The sequence below is a fragment of the Ranitomeya variabilis genome, chromosome 5 (genome assembly GCF_051348905.1).
Source record: "Ranitomeya variabilis isolate aRanVar5 chromosome 5, aRanVar5.hap1, whole genome shotgun sequence".
NCBI lineage: Eukaryota > Metazoa > Chordata > Amphibia > Anura > Dendrobatidae > Ranitomeya > Ranitomeya variabilis.
Window position 1 is genome coordinate 77,094,777 of NC_135236.1, and position 19,523 is coordinate 77,114,299.

Here is a 19,523-nt window from a genome sequence, read left to right on the forward strand (position 1 = left end):
ACACTCCTTGTTTTGGAATTATCTAGACAACAATGTTAGATGATGGAGGTACAAATTAGTTTGTTTGGTCTACAACAAAGCAGTAAACTGTGTACATCCCCAAACAAACCAGCTGATGCTCTTTTACCTAATGCTTCCTTTTGAAGGAGATTCCATATTGTACAATAGGTTTTAATACTAGAGACAGGTTAGGACCATCCCGTTGGGTATACCTTGTCGCGGTGGGATGGCTTTTATGCATTTTTTTTTAATCAATATAGCATTAACTAAGTACACTATTTACATGTACTATTACCATGTACTTGCTGTAGGGCAGGGCCGGACTGGCCATAGGGCACTTCTGGCAAATGCCAGAAGGGCCGGTGCCAGTGGTGGGCCGCTCAATCCGCCGCCCCCGCCGTCGCATTCAACTATACCGGCGTATAGACGCCGGTACAGTTGAATGCAATGATGGAGGAGAGAGCGTCTACAGACGCTCCTCTCCCATCATTCCTCGCTCTGCCTCTGACACTGCGGGTGCGCGATGATGTCATATCATCGCGCACCTGCTGTGTCCCGGGCAGACTGCAGCTGCTGAGACAGGAGCAGGAACCAGGAAGCAACGCTGGGCACGAGGAGAGGTGAGGAGAGTTTTTTTTTTTTCTGGACTGTGGGGCCATTCTCGGAGGAGGGGAGGGGAGGAAGAGAAGAGATGTGGGCTGTATATAGTTCTCTGTGGGCTGTGCTCTGTGCTGTATACTGCTGTGGGCTGTATATAGTTCTCTGTGGGCTGTGCTCTGTGCTGTATACTGCTGTGGGCTGTATATAGTTCTCTGTGGGCTGTGCTCTGTGCTGTATACTACTGTGGGCTGTATATAGTTCTCTGTGGGCTGTGCTATGTGCTGTATACTGCTGTGGGCTGTATATAGCTCTCTGTGGGCTGTGCTCTGTGCTGTATACTACTGTGTGCTCTGTGCTATATATAGTTCTCTGTGGGCTGTGCTCTGTGCTGTATACTGCTGTGGGCTGTATATAGTTCTCTGTGGGCTGTGCTCTGTGCTGTATACTGCTGTGGGCTGTATATAGTTCTCTGTGGGCTGTGCTCTGTGCTGTATACTACTGTGGGCTGTATATAGCTCTCTGTGGGCTGTGCTCTGTGCTGTATACTACTGTGGGCTGTATATAGTTCTCTGTGGGCTGTGCTCTGTGCTGTATACTGCTGTGGGCTGTATATAGCTCTCTGTGGGCTGTGCTCTGTGCTGTATACTGCTGTGGGCTGTATATAGTTCTCTGTGGGCTGTGCTCTGTGCTGTATACTGCTGTGGGCTGTATATAGCTCTCTGTGGGCTGTGCTCTGTGCTGTATACTACTGTGTGCTCTGTGCTATATATAGTTCTCTGTGGGCTGTGCTCTGTGCTGTATACTGCTGTGGGCTGTATATAGTTCTCTGTGGGCTGTGCTCTGTGCTGTATACTGCTGTGGGCTGTATATAGCTCTCTGTGAGCTGTGCTCTGTGCTGTATACTACTGTGTGCTCTGTGCTATATATAGTTCTCTGTGGGCTGTGCTCTGTGCTGTATACTGCTGTGGGCTGTATATAGTTCTCTGTGGGCTGTGCTCTGTGCTGTATACTGCTGTGGGCTGTATATAGTTCTCTGTGGGCTGTGCTCTGTGCTGTATACTGCTGTGGGCTGTATATAGTTCTCTGTGGGCTGTGCTCTGTGCTGTATACTGCTGTGGGCTGTATATAGTTCTCTGTGGGCTGTGCTCTGTGCTGTATACTGCTGTGGGCTGTATATAGTTCTCTGTGGGCTGTGCTCTGTGCTGTATACTACTGTGGGCTGTATATAGCTCTCTGTGGGCTGTGCTCTGTGCTGTATACTACTGTGGGCTGTATATAGTTATCTGTGGGCTGTGCTCTGCTGTATGCTACTGTGGGCTGTATATAGTTCTCTGTGGGCTGTACTCTGTGCTGTATATAGTTCTCTGTGGGCTGTGCTCTGTGCTGTATACTACTGTGGGCTGTATATAGTTATCTGTGGGCTGTGCTCTGTGCTGTATGCTACTGTGGGCTGTATATAGTTCTCTGTGGGCTGTGCTCTGTGCTGTATATAGTTCTCTGTGGGCTGTGCTCTGTGCTGTATACTACTGTGGGCTGTATATAGTTATCTGTGGGCTGTGCTCTGTGCTGTATGCTACTGTGGGCTGTATATAGTTATCTGTGGGCTGTGCTCTGTGCTGTATACTGCTGTGGGCTGTATATAGCTCTCTGTGGGCTGTGCTCTGTGCTGTATACTACTGTGTGCTCTGTGCTTTATATAGTTCTCTGTGGGCTGTGCTCTGTGCTGTATACTGCTGTGGGCTGTATATAGCTCTCTGTGGGCTGTGCTCTGTGCTGTATACTACTGTGTGCTCTGTGCTATATATAGTTCTCTGTGGGCTGTGCTCTGTGCTGTATACTGCTGTGGGCTGTATATAGTTCTCTGTGGGCTGTGCTCTGTGCTGTATACTGCTGTGGGCTGTATATAGCTCTCTGTGGGCTGTGCTCTGTGCTGTATACTACTGTGTGCTCTGTGCTATATATAGTTCTCTGTGGGCTGTGCTCTGTGCTGTATACTGCTGTGGGCTGTATATAGTTCTCTGTGGGCTGTGCTCTGTGCTGTATACTGCTGTGGGCTGTATATAGTTCTCTGTGGGCTGTGCTCTGTGCTGTATACTACTGTGGGCTGTATATAGCTCTCTGTGGGCTGTGCTCTGTGCTGTATACTACTGTGGGCTGTATATAGTTATCTGTGGGCTGTGCTCTGCTGTATGCTACTGTGGGCTGTATATAGTTCTCTGTGGGCTGTGCTCTGTGCTGTATATAGTTCTCTGTGGGCTGTGCTCTGTGCTGTATACTACTGTGGGCTGTATATAGTTATCTGTGGGCTGTGCTCTGTGCTGTATGCTACTGTGGGCTGTATATAGTTCTCTGTGGGCTGTGCTCTGTGCTGTATATAGTTCTCTGTGGGCTGTGCTCTGTGCTGTATACTACTGTGGGCTGTATATAGTTATCTGTGGGCTGTGCTCTGTGCTGTATGCTACTGTGGGCTGTATATAGTTCTCTGTGGGCTGTGCTCTGTGCTGCATATAGTTCTCTGTGGGCTGTGCTCTGTGCTGTATACTACTGTGGGCTGTATATAGTTCTCTGTGGGCTGTGCTCTGTGCTGTATACTACTGTGTGCTGTATATAGTTCTCTGTGGGCTGTGCTGTATATAGTACTCTGTGGGCTGTGCTCTGTGCTGTATACTACTGTGTGCTGTATATAGTTCTCTGTGGGCTGTGCTCTGTGCTGTATACTACTGTGTGCTGTATATAGTTCTCTGTGGGCTGTGCTGTATATAGTACTCTGTGGGCTGTGCTGTATATAGTACTCTGTGGGCTGTGCTGTATATAGTACTCTGTGGGCTGTGCTGTATATAGTACTCTGTGGGCTGTGCTGTATATAGTACTCTGTGGGCTGTGCTGTATATAGTACTCTCTGGGCTGTGCTGTATATAGTACTCTCTGGGCTGTGCTGTATATAGTACTCTCTGGGCTGTGCTTTATATAGTACTCTGGGCTGTGCTGTATATAGTACTCTGGGCTGTGCTTTATATAGTTCTCTGTGGGCTGTGCTGTATATAGTTCTCTGCGGGCTGTGCTGTATATAGTTCTCTGTGGGCTGTGCTGTATATATTACTTTGTGGGCTGTGCTGTATATATTACTTTGTGGGCTGTGCTGTATATATTACTCTGTGGGCTGTGCTGTATACTACTGTGTGGTCTGTGCTGTATACTACTGTGTGGTCTGTGCTGAATACTGCTGTGTGGGCTGTGTTATCTACTACGCGAGCTGTGCTATAGTATGCAGGCTGTGCTGTATACTATGCGGTTTGTGCTATATAATATGCGGGCTTTGCTATATACTATGGGGAGTATATTATATTCTATGGGGGAGGCCATGTTATGTACTATGTGGCTGTGTTATATACTATTGTGGGGGTATATTATATTCTATGGGGGAGGCTGCGTTATATACTATGGGGGGCTGCATTATATTCTATGGGGGGCTACATTATATATTATGGGGAGGTGGGCTGTATTATATTCTATGGGGGTTACATACTCTGGGGTGGCTGCATTATACTCTGTGGGGTGGCTGCATTATACTCTGGGGTGGCTGCATTATACTCTGGGGTGGCTGCATTATACTCTGGGGTGGCTGCATTATACTATATGTGGGCTGCATTATACTGTATCGAGGACTATGGGGAATACGTTAAACTATATGAAGAACTATGGGGTGCATTATACTATGGGAAGTGAATTGTACTACATGGATGACTGTGGCGGTGCATTATACTATATGGAGCACTATGAGGATTGTATTATGCTATATGGAGGACTATGAGGATTGTATTATGCTATATGGAGGACTATGAGGAGTGTATTATACTATGTGGAGGACTGAGCAGTGTATTTTAATATATGGAGGACTATAGGGAGTGTATTATACTATATGGAGGACTATGGAGCACATTATAATATATGGAGGACTATGGGGTGTATTTTACTAAACAAGTAAAATGCTGCATATTCGGATTGTTTTTGCTGGAACAAAAAGCCTTGTTGTCAGCAGCACATTGCCAGTGTAAACTGTAGATGTGCTGCTGAAAACATGATACTGTATGGTGATCTATTAGTGATCGTTCTGTCTCATCATTATTCCTCAGCTGGTGGAAAGAGGCCGGGAAACAAGCGTTGAACAACTTCAGTATTGTCGATCAAACTCGTTTAGCGGCCTGAACTCAGCGCACGTAAATACAACAGAAAGGCTTCTGTGTGATGTGCAATATGTTAGCATTTGGGGACCCATTTTAAACTTTGCCTAGGGCCCCACTTTGCCTAAAACCGGCCCTGCCTACAAGTGTACAAAGATATTATACAGTCACCATGTGACAAGTGGGCCTGTGTAACTTCAAATGCCAGGGCTGAATTTTAGTCCCAGTCCGGCCCTGCTGTAGGGTATATGGTAGCTTTGTTTTTTCTGGGGTTTTGTCTGTGAAATGGACACAGTGTGAACATGCTCTTACACTTTGAACGTTAACAGGCTTATAGTCTGGCTCATTTCTTTGGTTTTTCTATATTGGGCAATGTCCAGCTGATTTCTTTGCTCACCTGCAAAGTGGCGAAGAATACAGACACGAGAAGCATAAGGAGATTGAGATAATCACACATGACATCCCACCAGGGTTTTACGATCCGTAGAGAAGGGTCCTGTGCAGTGAATTGCATGAGTTCGGCTACAAGAAACATTTTCTACTGAGTAATGGCCTAAAAGAAACATGGACAAGACATTCTCAATAGCAATTAGATCAAATTCCAGACTATAGTGGTGGCAGCCCTTCTTGTGCTTACTAAGCTCTTTGATGCCATGACGTTAGTCTCTAATATTTAACCCCTTCACGACCTTGCCCTTTTCCATTTTTGCGTTCTCGTTTTTCGCTCCCCTCCTTCCCAGAGCCATAACTTTTTTATTTTTCTGTCAATATGGCCATGTGAAGGCTTGTTTTTTGTGGGACAGGTTGGACTTTTCAACGACATCATTGGTTTTAGCATGTCGTGTACTAGAAAACGGGAAAAAAATTCCAAGTGCGGTGAAATTGCAAAAAAGTGCAATCCCACACTGGTTTTTTGTTTGGCTTTTTTGCTAGGTTCACTAAATGCTAAAACGGACCTGCCATTTTGATTCTCCAGGTCATTACGAGTTCATAGACACCAAACATGACTAGGTTACGTTTTATCTAAGTGGTAAAAAAAATTCCAAACTTTGGTAAAAAAAAAAAATTGTGCAATTTTCCGTTACCCGTAGCGTCTCCATTTTTCGTGATCTGGGGTCAGGTAAGGGCTTATTTTTTGCGTGCTGAGCTGGCGATTTTAATGATACCATTTTGGTGCAGATATGTTCTTTTGGTCGCCCATAATTACATTTTAATGCAATGTTGCGGCTACCAAAAAAACGCAATTCTGGCGTTTCAATTTTTTTTCTCGCTACGACGTTTAGCGATCAGGTTAATGCTTTTTTTTTTATTGATAGGTCGGGCGATTCTGAATGCGGCGATACCAATTATGTGTAGGTTTGATTTTTTTTTATTGTTTTATTTTGGATGGGGTGAAAGGGGGTGATTTAAACTTTTATATTTTTTTTATTTTTTTCATATTTTTTAAAACATTTTTTTTAACTTTTGCCATGCTTCAATAGCCTCTATGGGAGGCTAGAAGCTGGCACCACTCGATCAGCTCTGCTACATAGCAACGATCTTCAGATGGACTTAAAGTCTTCCTTCAACCTTAATAACTATGTTACTATGAAATGCAGACTAGCTATGAGGGCTGACCACAGGGGGGTGCTCACAGCAGGCCGGCATCAGTAACCATAGAGGTCTCAAGGACCTCTATGGTTACCATACTGATGCATCGCCGACCCCCGATCATGTGACGGGGGTCAGCGATGCGATCATTTCCGGCCGCGCGGCCGGAAGCGCCGGTTAAATGCCGCTGTCAGCGTTTGACAGCGGCATTTAACTGGTTAATAGTGGTGGGTGAATCGCGATTTCACCCGCCGCTATTGCGGGCACATGTCAGCTGTTCAAAACAGCTGGCATGTCCCGACTTTGAGGTGGGCTCAGCGCCGGAGCCCACATCAAAGCAGGGGACCCGACCTCTGCAGTAATAGTACGGCGGAGGTCGAGAAGGGGTTAAAGAGGTTGTCCTTAGGATAGGTCATCAATATCTAATTGGTAGGGTAGTGACACTCAGCAACTCCCCCAATCAGCTGTTGCTGGTGCCGGCGGTGGACGGAAGTGCTCAGTTGCTAGAAGTGCAGAGCCCTGTCAACTGTATTAATTCAAATAGGGGGCGGATATGCAGTACCCGTCCCGGCCACTATGCAGTTGCCAAAACTTTGCAGCTTTGCAACTGAGTACTTCTGGCCGCTTGTACCGAGAGTAGCTGATCGGCAGGGGTGCTGGGTGTCGCAGGGCTTGGTAAACTCAACAGGCACCCAGGATGCCGGGGGCAGAAATATAGAGTGCCCCAGACCAAACCAGGAGGGCAGCGCATATCTGTTTGCTCGACTCTAAGGCCGGCGTCACGCTAGGCGTATGAAAATACGGTCCGTTTTTTACGGCCGTAATACACAGAAATTGTCCAAAAACACTGTTCCGTATTCAATGGGAGGATGTGATTTTTACGCACAAATTTATCCGTGTGTCATCCGTATGGCATCCGTATGGCTTCCGTACGGCGTTTTTTTCTCGCAGGCTTGCAAAATGGACATATCATGGATCCATCGGCTCAAATATTCTTAAAAACATATATACAGTCTATATGTATATATATATATATATATATATATATATATATGTCAGTGAGACACACATATATATATATATTTATTTATATTTAATTCAGCGCTAGACAGCAGAAAAGCCGGTAATTCAATTGCCGGATTTTCCTATCTCCTTCACAAACCCGACAGGATATGAGACATGGTTTACATACAGCAAGTCGCGGTGATGTGCCCCCTGCTGGAGGAACTCATATGAACTCGAGCGTGAGAAAATATTCTGAAAAGTTCCCACGCTCGAGTTCATATGAGTTCATCCAGCAGGGGGTGCATCACCGTGACTCGAGGTAACTACAGAACATTCCCCTGCATTCCATTCATTCACCAAGTTTTACAGTCAGGAGCACAGCTGGATTAGCAGAACTCCTGGGTGTAAAATGATTTAACCCCTTCAGATGGATTTACAGCGTGGGACAAGACTGAACGATGGAACGTATGGAATATTGTTGTTTGTTTTTTTAACTTTATTTCAGGTGACTTCAGGTGGATTAAGAGTATAATAAAATATTAAAACACCATGTGTCTTTATTTCATTAAAATACTTTTTAATAATGTGTGTGTTTTATTAACCATTTAGTACTATTGGATTAATAATGGATAGGTGTCATAATTGACGCCTCTCCATTATTAACCTGGCTTAATGTCACCTTACAATAGCAAGGTGACATTAACCCTTCATTACCCCATATCCCACCGCTACAGGGGAGTGGGAAGAGAGTGGCCAACTGCCAGAATAGGCGCATCTTCCAGATGTGCCTTTTCTGGGGTGGCTGGGGGCAGATGTTTTTAGCCAGGGGGGCAATAACCATGGTCCCTCTCTAGGCTTTTAATATCTACCCTCAGTCACTGGCTTTCCCACTCTGGCGGAGAAAATTGCGTGGGAGCCCACGCCAATTTTTTCTGGGATTTAACCCTTTAATTTAATAGCTAGAGACCCCAAATTTTACACAGAGACACTTGTTACATTAGTAAAGAGGAATATGTAATAAAAGAAGGGATATGAGATGGTTTACTGTATGTAAACCATGTCTCATATCCTATCGGGTTTGTGAAGGAGATAGGAAAAGCCGGCAATTGAATTACCGGCTTTTATGATATTTAGCGCTGAATTAAATATAAATATATGCATATAGGTGTATCACTGACATATGTATATATATATACCTATTCTATGTGTACACATTTATTCTACCTATTCTATTCTATTCTGTCAGTGTGATTTTACTGTACACTGCACTGAATTACCGGCTTTGCTATAGAACACCGGTGCGTATTTCTCACAAGTCACATGCATGGTCCGTGTGTAACCCGTAATTTTCTCGCCCCCATAGACTTTCATTGGCAGATTTTTTGCGCAATAGCCTGACAAACGCAGCATGCTGCGATTTTCTACGCCCGTAACATACCGTATATTACGGATGCGTAATATACGGCAGATAGGAGCTGCCCCATAGAGAATCATTGGGCCGTGTGCAATGCGTATTTTCTGGACGTATTTTCTGCGCTCATACGTCCGTAAAACTCGCTAGTGTGACGCCGGCCTAAGTGGCAGCCACTAATTGTTGCACTAGTAAAATTGACAGTGAATGTAGTTGTGTGAAATCGAGCAATCATATTGTGGTTGTATTAATTTGTGGACCACATTTACCATCATTAGTGGAGATATTATCCTAATGTTGCGTGCAAAAGTAGTCCTAGCCTAATGGGAAGGAGACTGACTGCGAACCACATTTTCAGCTGCCAGAGGAGGAATGGCACTGACTAATAATGATGTGGCACAGGTGCGGCAATAATAGAGAAATAGGGGGCTTAATTTTTGCTGGACGAGTTGTACTTTTGAATGGCACCATTGATTTTACCATATAGTGTACTGGACAATGGGAACAAAATGTAAGTGCTGTGAAATTGTTAAAAAAAAGTGCAAATCTATATATTTTTTTACCAAGTTCATCAAATGCTGAAACTGACCTGCCATTATGATTCTCTAGGTCAGTATGAATTTGTAGGTACCAAACATGTATACACTCCCTGACAGAAGTTATGTCACTTATCCATGTTATGTAAATAAAAGCTTATAACCTGAAGTTAAATTCATCCATTGGTTGTATAAATTATTCTTTTGAAAGCTGAAACTCTCCAAAATGTGGTTTAGGTTAAGAAAATATATTGGTATCAATGCAGAAATATTGATCAGTTAATGGACACAGAATGGTTAGATTTTGGCAAGACAAAAGTTTTGTCGCCCACAGAAAGTAATGTGATATTCAAACAAATAATTAACTTAAAATACAACTATATGTTGCATAACATTGGTGAATGAAGTTGTGGTGCTATTAGAGTCATATTTAATATTTTGTGTGACATCCATGAGCTTGAAGGACTGCATCCATGCGGTTCAACAATGATTCATACAATTTATTAATGAAGTCATGAAGTCATCAGGAATAGCAAAGAATGCAGTCTTACATGCCTCCCAGAGTTCATCTAGATTTTTTGGTTTTGTCTTCCAAGCTTCCTCTTTCATCCTACCCCAAGCATGCTCAATGATGTTCATGTCTGGTGACTGGGCAGGCCAGTCCTTGAACACCTTGATCTTTTTTGCCTGGAGGAACTTTGTTGTAGAGATGGATGTATGAGATGGAGCACCATCCAGCTGCAGAATTTGACCCCTTTTATGATTTGGATGAGGTAGATAATACTTCTTGATATTTTAGGCTATTGATATTGCCTTCCACCTTGCAAATGTTTCGCACACCCCCATACTGAATGTAACCCCAGACCATGATCTTTCCACCACCAAATTTAACTGTTTTCTGGGTGTATTTTGGATCCATACAGGCTCCAGTAGGTCTCCTGCAGTATTTGCGGCGGCTGTGGTGTAATTCTACTGAAGATTCATCAGAGAAATCCACCTTCTGCTACTTTTCCACGGTCCATCTGTTTAGCAGGCAGTGGGACTTTGCAAATGCCACACAGTTTTTTATTTGCCTTTTGTTTAGTTCTGGCTTCTGGGCACTGATTCGACCATGGAGGCCATTTCGAGACAGAATCCTACAAACTGTTCTAGTTAACACAGGGACTTGAGGTGACCAGGTCTGTTGGAGCTCTACTGCAGTGGAAGAGGGGCTTGCTTTGGATTTTCTAACCAACAAACGTTCTTCCTGAGCAGTTGTCTGCGGGGTCTGCCGGACCTGGGCTTGTCAAACACATCTCCAGTCTCTTCAAATCTGTTTTTAATTCTTTGTACTTGACGCTGAGACACATTAAAGGTGCCAGCCACCTCTGCAGTGGATCTGGTCTTCAGCCTCTTGATAATCCAGGCTTTGGTTGCAGGGTGGATTTTTGGCATGTTGTCAGAGCTCAAGTTGCAGTTCAAGTGAAGGTCTGGGGTGCTGGGTTTCTTTTTATACACACACACTAATTAACCGATCATTTACTGATCACAGGTGAGGATGTAAACTAGGATTGGGTGCATTATATGACCAGGCGACAAAAATTTTGTCTTGCCAAAATCTGACCATTCTGTGTCCATTAACTGATCAATATTTCTGCATTGATGCCAATTTATTTTCTTAACCTAACCTACATTTCGGAGGGTTTCAGCTTTCAAAAGAATAATTTATACAACAACCAATGGATGAATTTAACGTCAGGCTAAAAGATTTTATTTACATAAAATGGATAAGCGACATAACTTCTGTCAGGGAGTATAGGTTCTTTTTTATTGAAGTGGTGAGAAAAAATCCAAAGTTTGTAAGAAAAAAAAGTGGTGCTAGTTTCCGAGACACTCTCAGCGTTTACATTTTTCAGGATCTGCGGTTGGGTGAGGGCTTTTTTTTGGGCCCCGTGCTAACGTTTTTATTTATACCATTTTGGGGTAGATAGAATGTTTTTATTGCCTGTTGTTGTAGCGACCAAAAAGCTGTAATTCTGGGGTTTTGATTTTTTTTGCGTTACACCGTTTACCCATCTGATTAATTGTTGTTATATTTTGATAGATCAGGCGTTTCTGAACCCAGCGATATCAAATATGTGTATTCTTTTAATATATGCAAGGGAAAAAGGAAAGGGAAATATTTAGCTCACCAGATTGAAGCAGAAGTCCTTTTGTGCAAGCTTGCACAGGATCAAAAGTCTTGATTGACTCAGAATGAAATTCACGCACGGAGGTGCCTGGATCAGAGGTGTTGTCTACAACAGAAGAAAAAAGGAAGTAAACCCCCAGCGTGAAACTTGGATAAAAGTTCATTTTATCATGATCATGGTACCATGATTAAGACCTTAACAGGTCGAAATGTGTTGGTCGCATCATGCACTCCATTATTTTCTGTACCACTGACACAAGGATTTTAATGGATTTGTCTAAATAAATTGAACTTTTATCCAAGTTTCACACTGGGGATTTACTTCCTTTTTTCTTCTATTTTTTTAGTATTTTATTTTGAATGGGGCAAAAGGGGGTAATTTGAACGTTTATTTTTTTAGTATTTTTTAAAACTTTTTTCTACATCTTACTTGCTTCAATAGTCTCCTCAGCTGACTTGAAGCTGAGATGATCCGATTGCCTCTGTTACATAAAGGCTGGGCTGCCTTAAGGGCATTACTGCCCTTACTGCTGTATGGGGCCTGGTGAACAGAAGTAAAGAGTTCTGCTCATCAGGCCCCAGGGTACAGTGTGCCAACCCGCCGCCACTGGTGGCATACATCTCGGCGCAGGGAGGTTTGGAGCTCTCAGCTGTGCAGCTCCAAGGGAGTCAGTACCTTTGCTTCCTCTGTGACGCACTGCTGACGGCGCATATGCGATCATGTCATGCAAGAGAGGCATGTCGTCATGTAAGAGCAGCAGGATATCAGTCCAGAAGTGGAGCTGCACGGGATCGTAAGAGAGGTAAGTATAGAAATCTTTTTTTTTATTTTTTAAATAGAATTAATTAAATGGTCTTGGGGACAGCAAGTGATGAATTGGGAGTGGGGGGAGAACAAATTATGAACTGGGTAAGGAGAGCAAATTGCCAATTGGGATATACAGTAAGGAGAGCAAATGATGAACTGGGAGTGGGGAGAGCAAGTAATGAATTGGGAGTGAAAATTATGAATTGGGCGTTGGGGGTGGGGAGAGAAAAAGATAAATTGGGAGTGGGTGGTGGGGGGAGAGCGAATGGCAAATTGGGTGTTGGGGAGAGCAAATGATGAACTGAGGGTAAGGAGAGCAAACGATGAATTGAAGGTGGGGGTGGGAGAGCAAATGATGACTTGAGTGAGAAGGGGAAGAGCAAATGATAATGATTTAAGGGTGGGGGAGCAAATGATGAAATGAGGGTAGAGGACAACAAACAATGATGAATTGGGTATGGGGAGAGTAAATGATGAATAGAGGATGGGGATGGGAGAGAGAGAGAGAGGACATGACATATTGAATTGGGGCAGAGGAGTGCATGTAAATATAATGAAGCGGGAGGTACAGAGTGGGGGGCATTGAGGATGACAGTGTCACTGGTAATGAATTGGGATATATAGAATAGATATATATATATTCTATTAAAACCTATCCTATTCTATACTGTAGCGGCAGATCATTTGCCGGCTTTTAAGCTAACTATCTATCTAATATATATATATGTGTCACGTTAATGTATGACATGGCGTATGATTTTTCATGTTCCCCTGATAACACACACGCTGTGGGCTCCAACCCCCCTTCCTTTTCCTACGGCCTTCGTTTGCCTAGGCCCAATCCCTGTGTAACTGAAACCCAGCGGGGAGCCTTGAAACTCCTCTCTGCTCTTTCCCCCTCCCATCGGAATGTTAAAGGGAACCTGTCACCTGAATTTGGCGGCACAGGTTTGCGGTCATATGGGCGGGGTTATCAGGAGTTTGATTCACCCTTTCCTTTCCCGCTGGCTGCAATATTGGATTGAGGTTCATGCTGTGTCCTCCGTAGTACACGCCTGCGCAAGACAATCTTTCCTTGCGCAGGCATGTACTACGGAGGACACAGCATGAACTTCAATCCAATATTGCGGCCAGCATGCAAGGAAAGGGTGAATCAAACACCCGAAACCCCACCCATATGACCGTAAACCTGTCCCGCCAAATTCAGGTGACAGGTTCCCTTTAATTAACCCAGAGCTGGCTCTGTCCACAAGAAGCATGAGACAGTGAAACTCCTCTCTGCTCCTTCCCCCCTCCCGTAGGAATTTGTTTGTTTAACTCCATGTGGTTGCTGTGTATGGGAGAGATATTCAATAAGCCTTACTGCGCCGCCAGTGTATGATAGGAATATTCTGGATACATATTCGGAATGTGATTTAATAGAGTTTAACAACTGGTCCTCTTGCGGGAGTCTGGCCCCAAGAGAACCAGAGAAACGGATTTCTCCTGAACCGTGTGGGATAGTTAGATCACATTTGGATTCAATAGAAAGCTGAGGGATGTGTGTGTTAGGTGTCGAGTTCCCGCCTCTGCACAGGGGGAATCTCAAGCCATCTCCGCTGTGGTCTCCCATCCATCTCCAGCCGCAGTGGATCCTGCTCAGTGGAGACGTCAGTCCCAGCATCTGGCTCAGGCAGATACTCTGCGCCTGGTTACTGCTGTTCTTCTAGGTTCTGCCATTATAGCCAGTACTGGTCAGCGGCGAGCAGACGTCTCTGAGACTAAGTCCCGCTTTTCCCCTTCTGAGCATGCCCAAGGTAAGACCTCTCATTGGAGGTCAGTGGTCACATGCTCAGGTACTGCAGCAGCTCCCATTGGTCCTCTAGGAAGGTCCTGAAATTGCTCAGGTACTGTGGCAGCTCGCACTGGTCCTCTAGGAAGGTCCTGAAGTTGCTGCAGATATAAAAGATTCGTATGGCCGCATGGCCATGCGCTAGTATCAATATGTGTATGAGCTTTGCTATTGTGGTCACGGCAGTATGTGGACAGGGTTTGGCTGAAATAAGCCCCTCCGGTGAGGAGTTTTGTATGAATGTATTCAGGGCTGGCTCATAGCCTCTAGAATTCTGGTTCCACCGGAGAGGAGTGTTTTGTGTGCTTCTCTGAGTGCGTGTCCACTGACTGCCATCAGCTTAGCAGTTACCTGTGTTCCCCTGTGACGTTAACAGGGCACCGCGTCTTCTTTCTGTGTGACTCTGTGAAGTAACAGAGTTTGCTTATACCGCCATATAGTGCCGACATTTGCTATCAGCAGGTTCCTCCTGCACGGTGGACCCCAGGCTGCGAATGCACCGATATTAACATCTATATTTACAGTACTTGGTGCGTTCCGCTAGCCCTAACATAATACTAGCGCCAGCGTCTGGCTAGCAATAGCGGACAAACAGCAATCTTTGCGGTACATCCAGCAGCTGGAGGGCAGGTTGGCGGCTCGAGTGCACAACCTCAGCTGTGGATGTTACCGCAATAGCTGTTCAGGCTGCTAGCGTGGCTGCAGCAACTTTGTCCACTGCCACCACTATTCCGACCCTATCTCGCCTCCCGCTGCCAGAAAAAATTTCTGGTGATGGCAAATCTTGTAGGGGTTTCGTGAGCCAGTGCTCTATACACCTTGAGCTCCTGGCTGCACATTTCCCTACAGAGCGGGCAAAGGTGGGATTCATTATGTCTCTCCTGTCGGACAGGGCGTTGGAGTGCGCTACGCCGCTGTGGGAGCGTGGCGATCATGTGGTACAGAGTGATCCGCTGTTCCTGAGCACTCTGAAACAGGTCTTTTAAGAACCTTGAGTCACCCATGATACTGCGCTCCAACTGTTGGCATTGACTCACGGCTCAACTTTGGTCAGCCACTTTGCCGTCCACTTCCGCACCTTAGCATCTGAGCTAGAGTGGTCGGATAAAGCCCCATCCCTATATTTTGGAGGGGGCTGTCTGACCATGTTAAGGATGCTCTGGCCACTAGGGAGATTCCCGCCACACTGGAGGAGCTAATAGCTGTATCTACTCGTATTGACCTCCGTTTTAACGAGCGGAGGTTAGAGCATGCCCAGTGTAGGCAGAGGTTTCAGTTGGCTCCCACCTTCGCCAAACCTGTGGAATCTCCGGGCCAGGCGCCCGAGTCACATGAGGCCATGGAGGTGTCACGAGCGGGATCTAAGTCCCGGACCGCTCGTGCACTTAGGGTCTGTAAAGTTTGCCACCAGATGTCATCAGCGGTCGGGGAAACATCAGCGTCTAGTGCTAGTAGGTGGAGGTTCACTAGATGTTTGCCTCCAAATTGTTCTTTAAGGGGACAATTACCATTGGCCCATCCACTCATTCGGTAGAGCTTTGCGTGGATTCCGGGGCAGAGGGCAATTTTATGTCTTCTGCCTTCGCCCAACAACATGCAATACCTCTGGTGATGCTCGCCAAACCAGTGACCGTACGAGTGGTGAATGGGTTGACACTGCCCTCACAGATTACACACCAAACCATCCCATTTACTCTATCCATGTTGCCATCTCATCAGGAGATTATATCTCTGCTCGTCATTCCTGAGGGAATTGATGAGGTCATGTTAGGGATACCTTGTCTATGGTACCACTTTCCTCATATTGAGTGGTCCACAGGCAGGATTTTGGGATGGAGTGAATCTTGTGGGGGAAGATGTCAGAGGGAATGCGTTCAGGTTGCTACTACAGAGGTACCCACAGATCTCTCCTCTCTCCCCAAGCAATATTGGCCCCATGTGGACGTGTTCTCCAAAAGGGCTGCGGAGACCTTTCCGCCTCACCACCCGTATGACTGTCCTATTGACCTCTTGCCTGGTGCTGAGCCTCCCTGGGGTCGAGTCTACCCATTGTCTCTCCCAGAGATGGAGGCAATGTCTCAGTACATCCAGGAGAATCTGGCAAGGGGATTCATTAGGAAGTCTGTGTCACCTGCAGGGGCTGGGTTCTTCTTGATGCAGAAGAACGGAGAATTACGTCCATGCATAGATTACAGGGGTCTTAATGCCATCACCGTTAAGAACAAGTATCCTCTGCCCCTGATATCTGAGCTTTTTGACAGGCTTCGGGGAGCAAGAGTGTTTACTAAACTAAATCTGCGGGGTGCTTACAACCTGATTCGCATCCGTGAGGGGGACGAATGGAAGACGGCTTTTAACACCAGGGATGGGCACTATGAATATCTGGTGATGCCCTTTGGGCTCTGTAATGCCCCCACCGTTTTCCAAGACTTTGTAAACTGTATCTTACGGGATATATTCTCCACTTCGGTTGTAGTCTACCTGGATGATATTCTCATCTACTCTCCAGATATAGACTCCCACTGGAGAGATGTTTGCAAAGTCTTCGACCTCCTATGGGCAAATTCCCTCTATGCCAAGTTGGAGAAGTGTGTGTTTGAGCAGGAGTCTTTGCCTTTCCTGGGATATATCATCTCGGCCCAAGGATTGGCTATGGATCCGGCCAAGCTACAGGCTGTGATGGACTGGAAGGAACCTTATTCTCTCAAAGCGATGCAGCGCTTTATGGGGTTCATTAACTACTATCGCCAGTTCATTCCCCACTTATCAACGTTGGTAGCTCCTTTGGTTGCCCTCACCAAAAAGGAAGCAAATCCCAAATTGTTGTCGGAGGAGTTATCCAAGGCTTTCCTCTCTATTAAGTCCCACTTTGCTAGCGCTCCCTTTCTACATCGCCCCGATGTAGATAAAACTTTCATAATGGAGGTGGATGCCTCATCTGTTGGTGCTGGAGCAGTCCTATTCCAAAAGGATGCTCAAGGTCAGAAGCATCCCTGCTTCTTTTTCTCTAAGACCTTCACACCGGCGGAGAGGAATTATTCCATCGGGGACAGGGAGTTGCTAGCTATGAAGTTGGCCTTCTCGGAGTAGAGACACCTCTTGGAGGGGGCTCGTTTTCCCTTCCAAGTTTTCACCGACCACAAGAACTTGGTCTATATTCAGACTGCCCAGCGGCTAAATTCTCGCCAGGCAAGATGGTCCCTGTTCTTCTCCCGGTTCCATTTCACCCTCCATTTTCTCTCCGGGGAGAAGAACATTCGTGCCGACGCTCTCTCCCGCTCCATAGTGTAATCAGCGGAGGAGGAGGAACCTCGGCTTATTGTCCCTTCTGAGAGCCTGAGGACCGTGGCTCTGGTTTCGCTAGAGTCTGTGCCCACGGGTAAGACTTTCGTGCCAGCAAATTTGCGACCGGAGGTACTCTCTTGGGCTCACTCGTCCAGGGTGGGTGGACACTTTGGGTCCAAAAGGACATCTGAGCTTCTGGCGAGGACGTACTGGTGGCCGCATATGGCCGTGACATCGCAGACTATATTCGGGCGTGTGTCTCCTGCGCCAAAAATAAGTCTCTTCAACAACGGCCAGCTGGGTTACTTTATCCCCTGCCGGTGGCAGACAGGTCCTGGGAGATGGTCGGGATGGACTTTGTGGTGGGCTTACCCAAGTCCCGTGGCTGCATCATTATATGGGTGATCACCGACCATTTTTACAAAATGGTGCATTTGGTGCCTCTTCCACGGCAACCATCTGCACGGGCTCTGGCAGCGTTGTTTATTAAACATGTCTTTCGCCTACACGGTATGCTGGACAAAATTGTCAGTGACCGGGGTCCCCAGTTTGCGTCTCGGTTCTGGAGAGAGCTTTGTCATCTACTCAGCATTGAGTTGAATCTCTCTTCAGCATATCATCCAGAGACGAATGGGTTGGTAGAGAGGGCCAACCACTCTGGTCACATATCTGCAACATTTTGTTTCTGCCAGGCAGGATGACTGGGCATCCTTGCTACTGTGGGCGGAGTTTGCGCTTAACAACACCGTAGCTGACTCCACTGGTCAGGCTCCATTCCTCCTTAATTATGGTCAGCATCCGCGGGTTCCTGTGCCCGTGTCTTCCGCCGACTCCAGGGTGGCAGACTGGGCTGTGGAGGCACAGGACATTTGGGACCGCACTCAGGATGCCATCCGGGCCTCCAAGGAGATAATGAGGTCCTCCGCTGATGCACATCGGCGCCCAGCTCCGACCTTTGCTCCTGGCGACTTAGTGTGGCTCTCCGCCCGTAACATCAGGTTGCGAGTTGAGTCCACTAAGTTTGCACCTCACTACTTGGGTCCCTTCAAGGTCCTCGAACAGGTTAACCCTGTGGTCTACCGTCTGGCCCTTCATCCACGCCTAGGTATCACCGACACCTTTCATGTGTCCCTCTTAAAGCCCGTATACATGTCCCGGTTTTCTGAGTTATCTGCCGGGACATCGGGTTAATCTTCGGACGATTACGAGGTGAACGCTATCTTGGGGTGCAAGGTGGTATGTGGCAAAAAAAATTATTTGGTGGATTGGAAGGGTCATGGCCAAGAGGACAGGTCCTGGGAGCCTGCTGAGCATATTCGAGCTCCGCAGCTCTTTGCTGCCTTCGAACGTAGCAAGGTCCAAGGAGGGGGGTAATGTTAGGTGTTGAGTTCCTGGCTCAGCGCAGGGGGAATCTCGAGCCATCTCTGCTGCAGTCTCCCATCCTTCTCTAGCCACAGTGGAGCCTGCTCAGCAGAGATGTCGGTCCCAGCGTCTGGCTCAGGCAGATACTCTGCACCTGGTTACGGCTGTTCTTCCAGGTTCTGCCATAATAGCCAGTACTGGTTAGGGGCGAGCAGACGTCTCTGAAACTAAGTCCTGCTTTTCCCCTTCTGAGCATGCCCAAGGTAAGACCTCTCATTGGAGGTCAGGGGTCACATGCTCAGGTACTGCAGCAGCTCCCTTTGGTCCTCTAGGAAGGTCCTGAAATTGCTCAGGTACTGTGGCAGCTCCCATTGGTCCTCTAGGAAGGTCCTGAAGTTGCGGCAGATATAAAAGGTTCGCATAGCCGCATGGCCATGCGCTAGTATCAATATGTGTATGAGCTTTGCTATTGTGGTCACGGCTGTATGTGGACAGGGTTTGGCTGAAATAAGCCCCTAGAATACCGGCACCTCTGGTGAGGAGTTTTGTATGAATGTATTCAGGGCTGGCTCATAGCCTCTAGAATTTCCGGTTCCACAGGAGAGGAGTGTTTTGTGTGCTTCTCTGAGTGCGCGACCACTGACTGCCATCAGCTCAGCAGTTACCTGTGTTCCCCTGTGACGTTAACAGGGCACAGCGTCTTCTTTCTGTTCGACTCTGTGAAGTAACAGAGTTCGCTTATAC

The 19,523-nt window shown here is 46.4% G+C and overlaps 1 protein-coding gene across 5 annotated transcripts in view; it reads right to left on the reverse strand.

Moving 5' to 3' along the window:
* Positions 1-19,523, reverse strand: part of LOC143774581 (volume-regulated anion channel subunit LRRC8C-like) — a 46,127-nt gene that overhangs the window by 21,054 nt on the left and 5,550 nt on the right. For 3 of the 5 annotated variants that reach the window (XM_077262325.1, XM_077262324.1, XM_077262326.1), the window contains one exon: positions 5,179-5,334. The exons of 1 other annotated variant lie outside the window; for it this stretch is intronic. In XM_077262325.1, the coding sequence (XP_077118440.1) occupies positions 5,179-5,316 (138 nt within the window). In that variant the 5' untranslated portion in view covers positions 5,317-5,334. Of the gene's footprint in view, positions 1-5,178; positions 5,335-11,494; positions 11,600-19,523 lie in introns of all 5 variants that reach the window. One more of the 5 variants, XM_077262327.1, reaches the window with a different exon arrangement.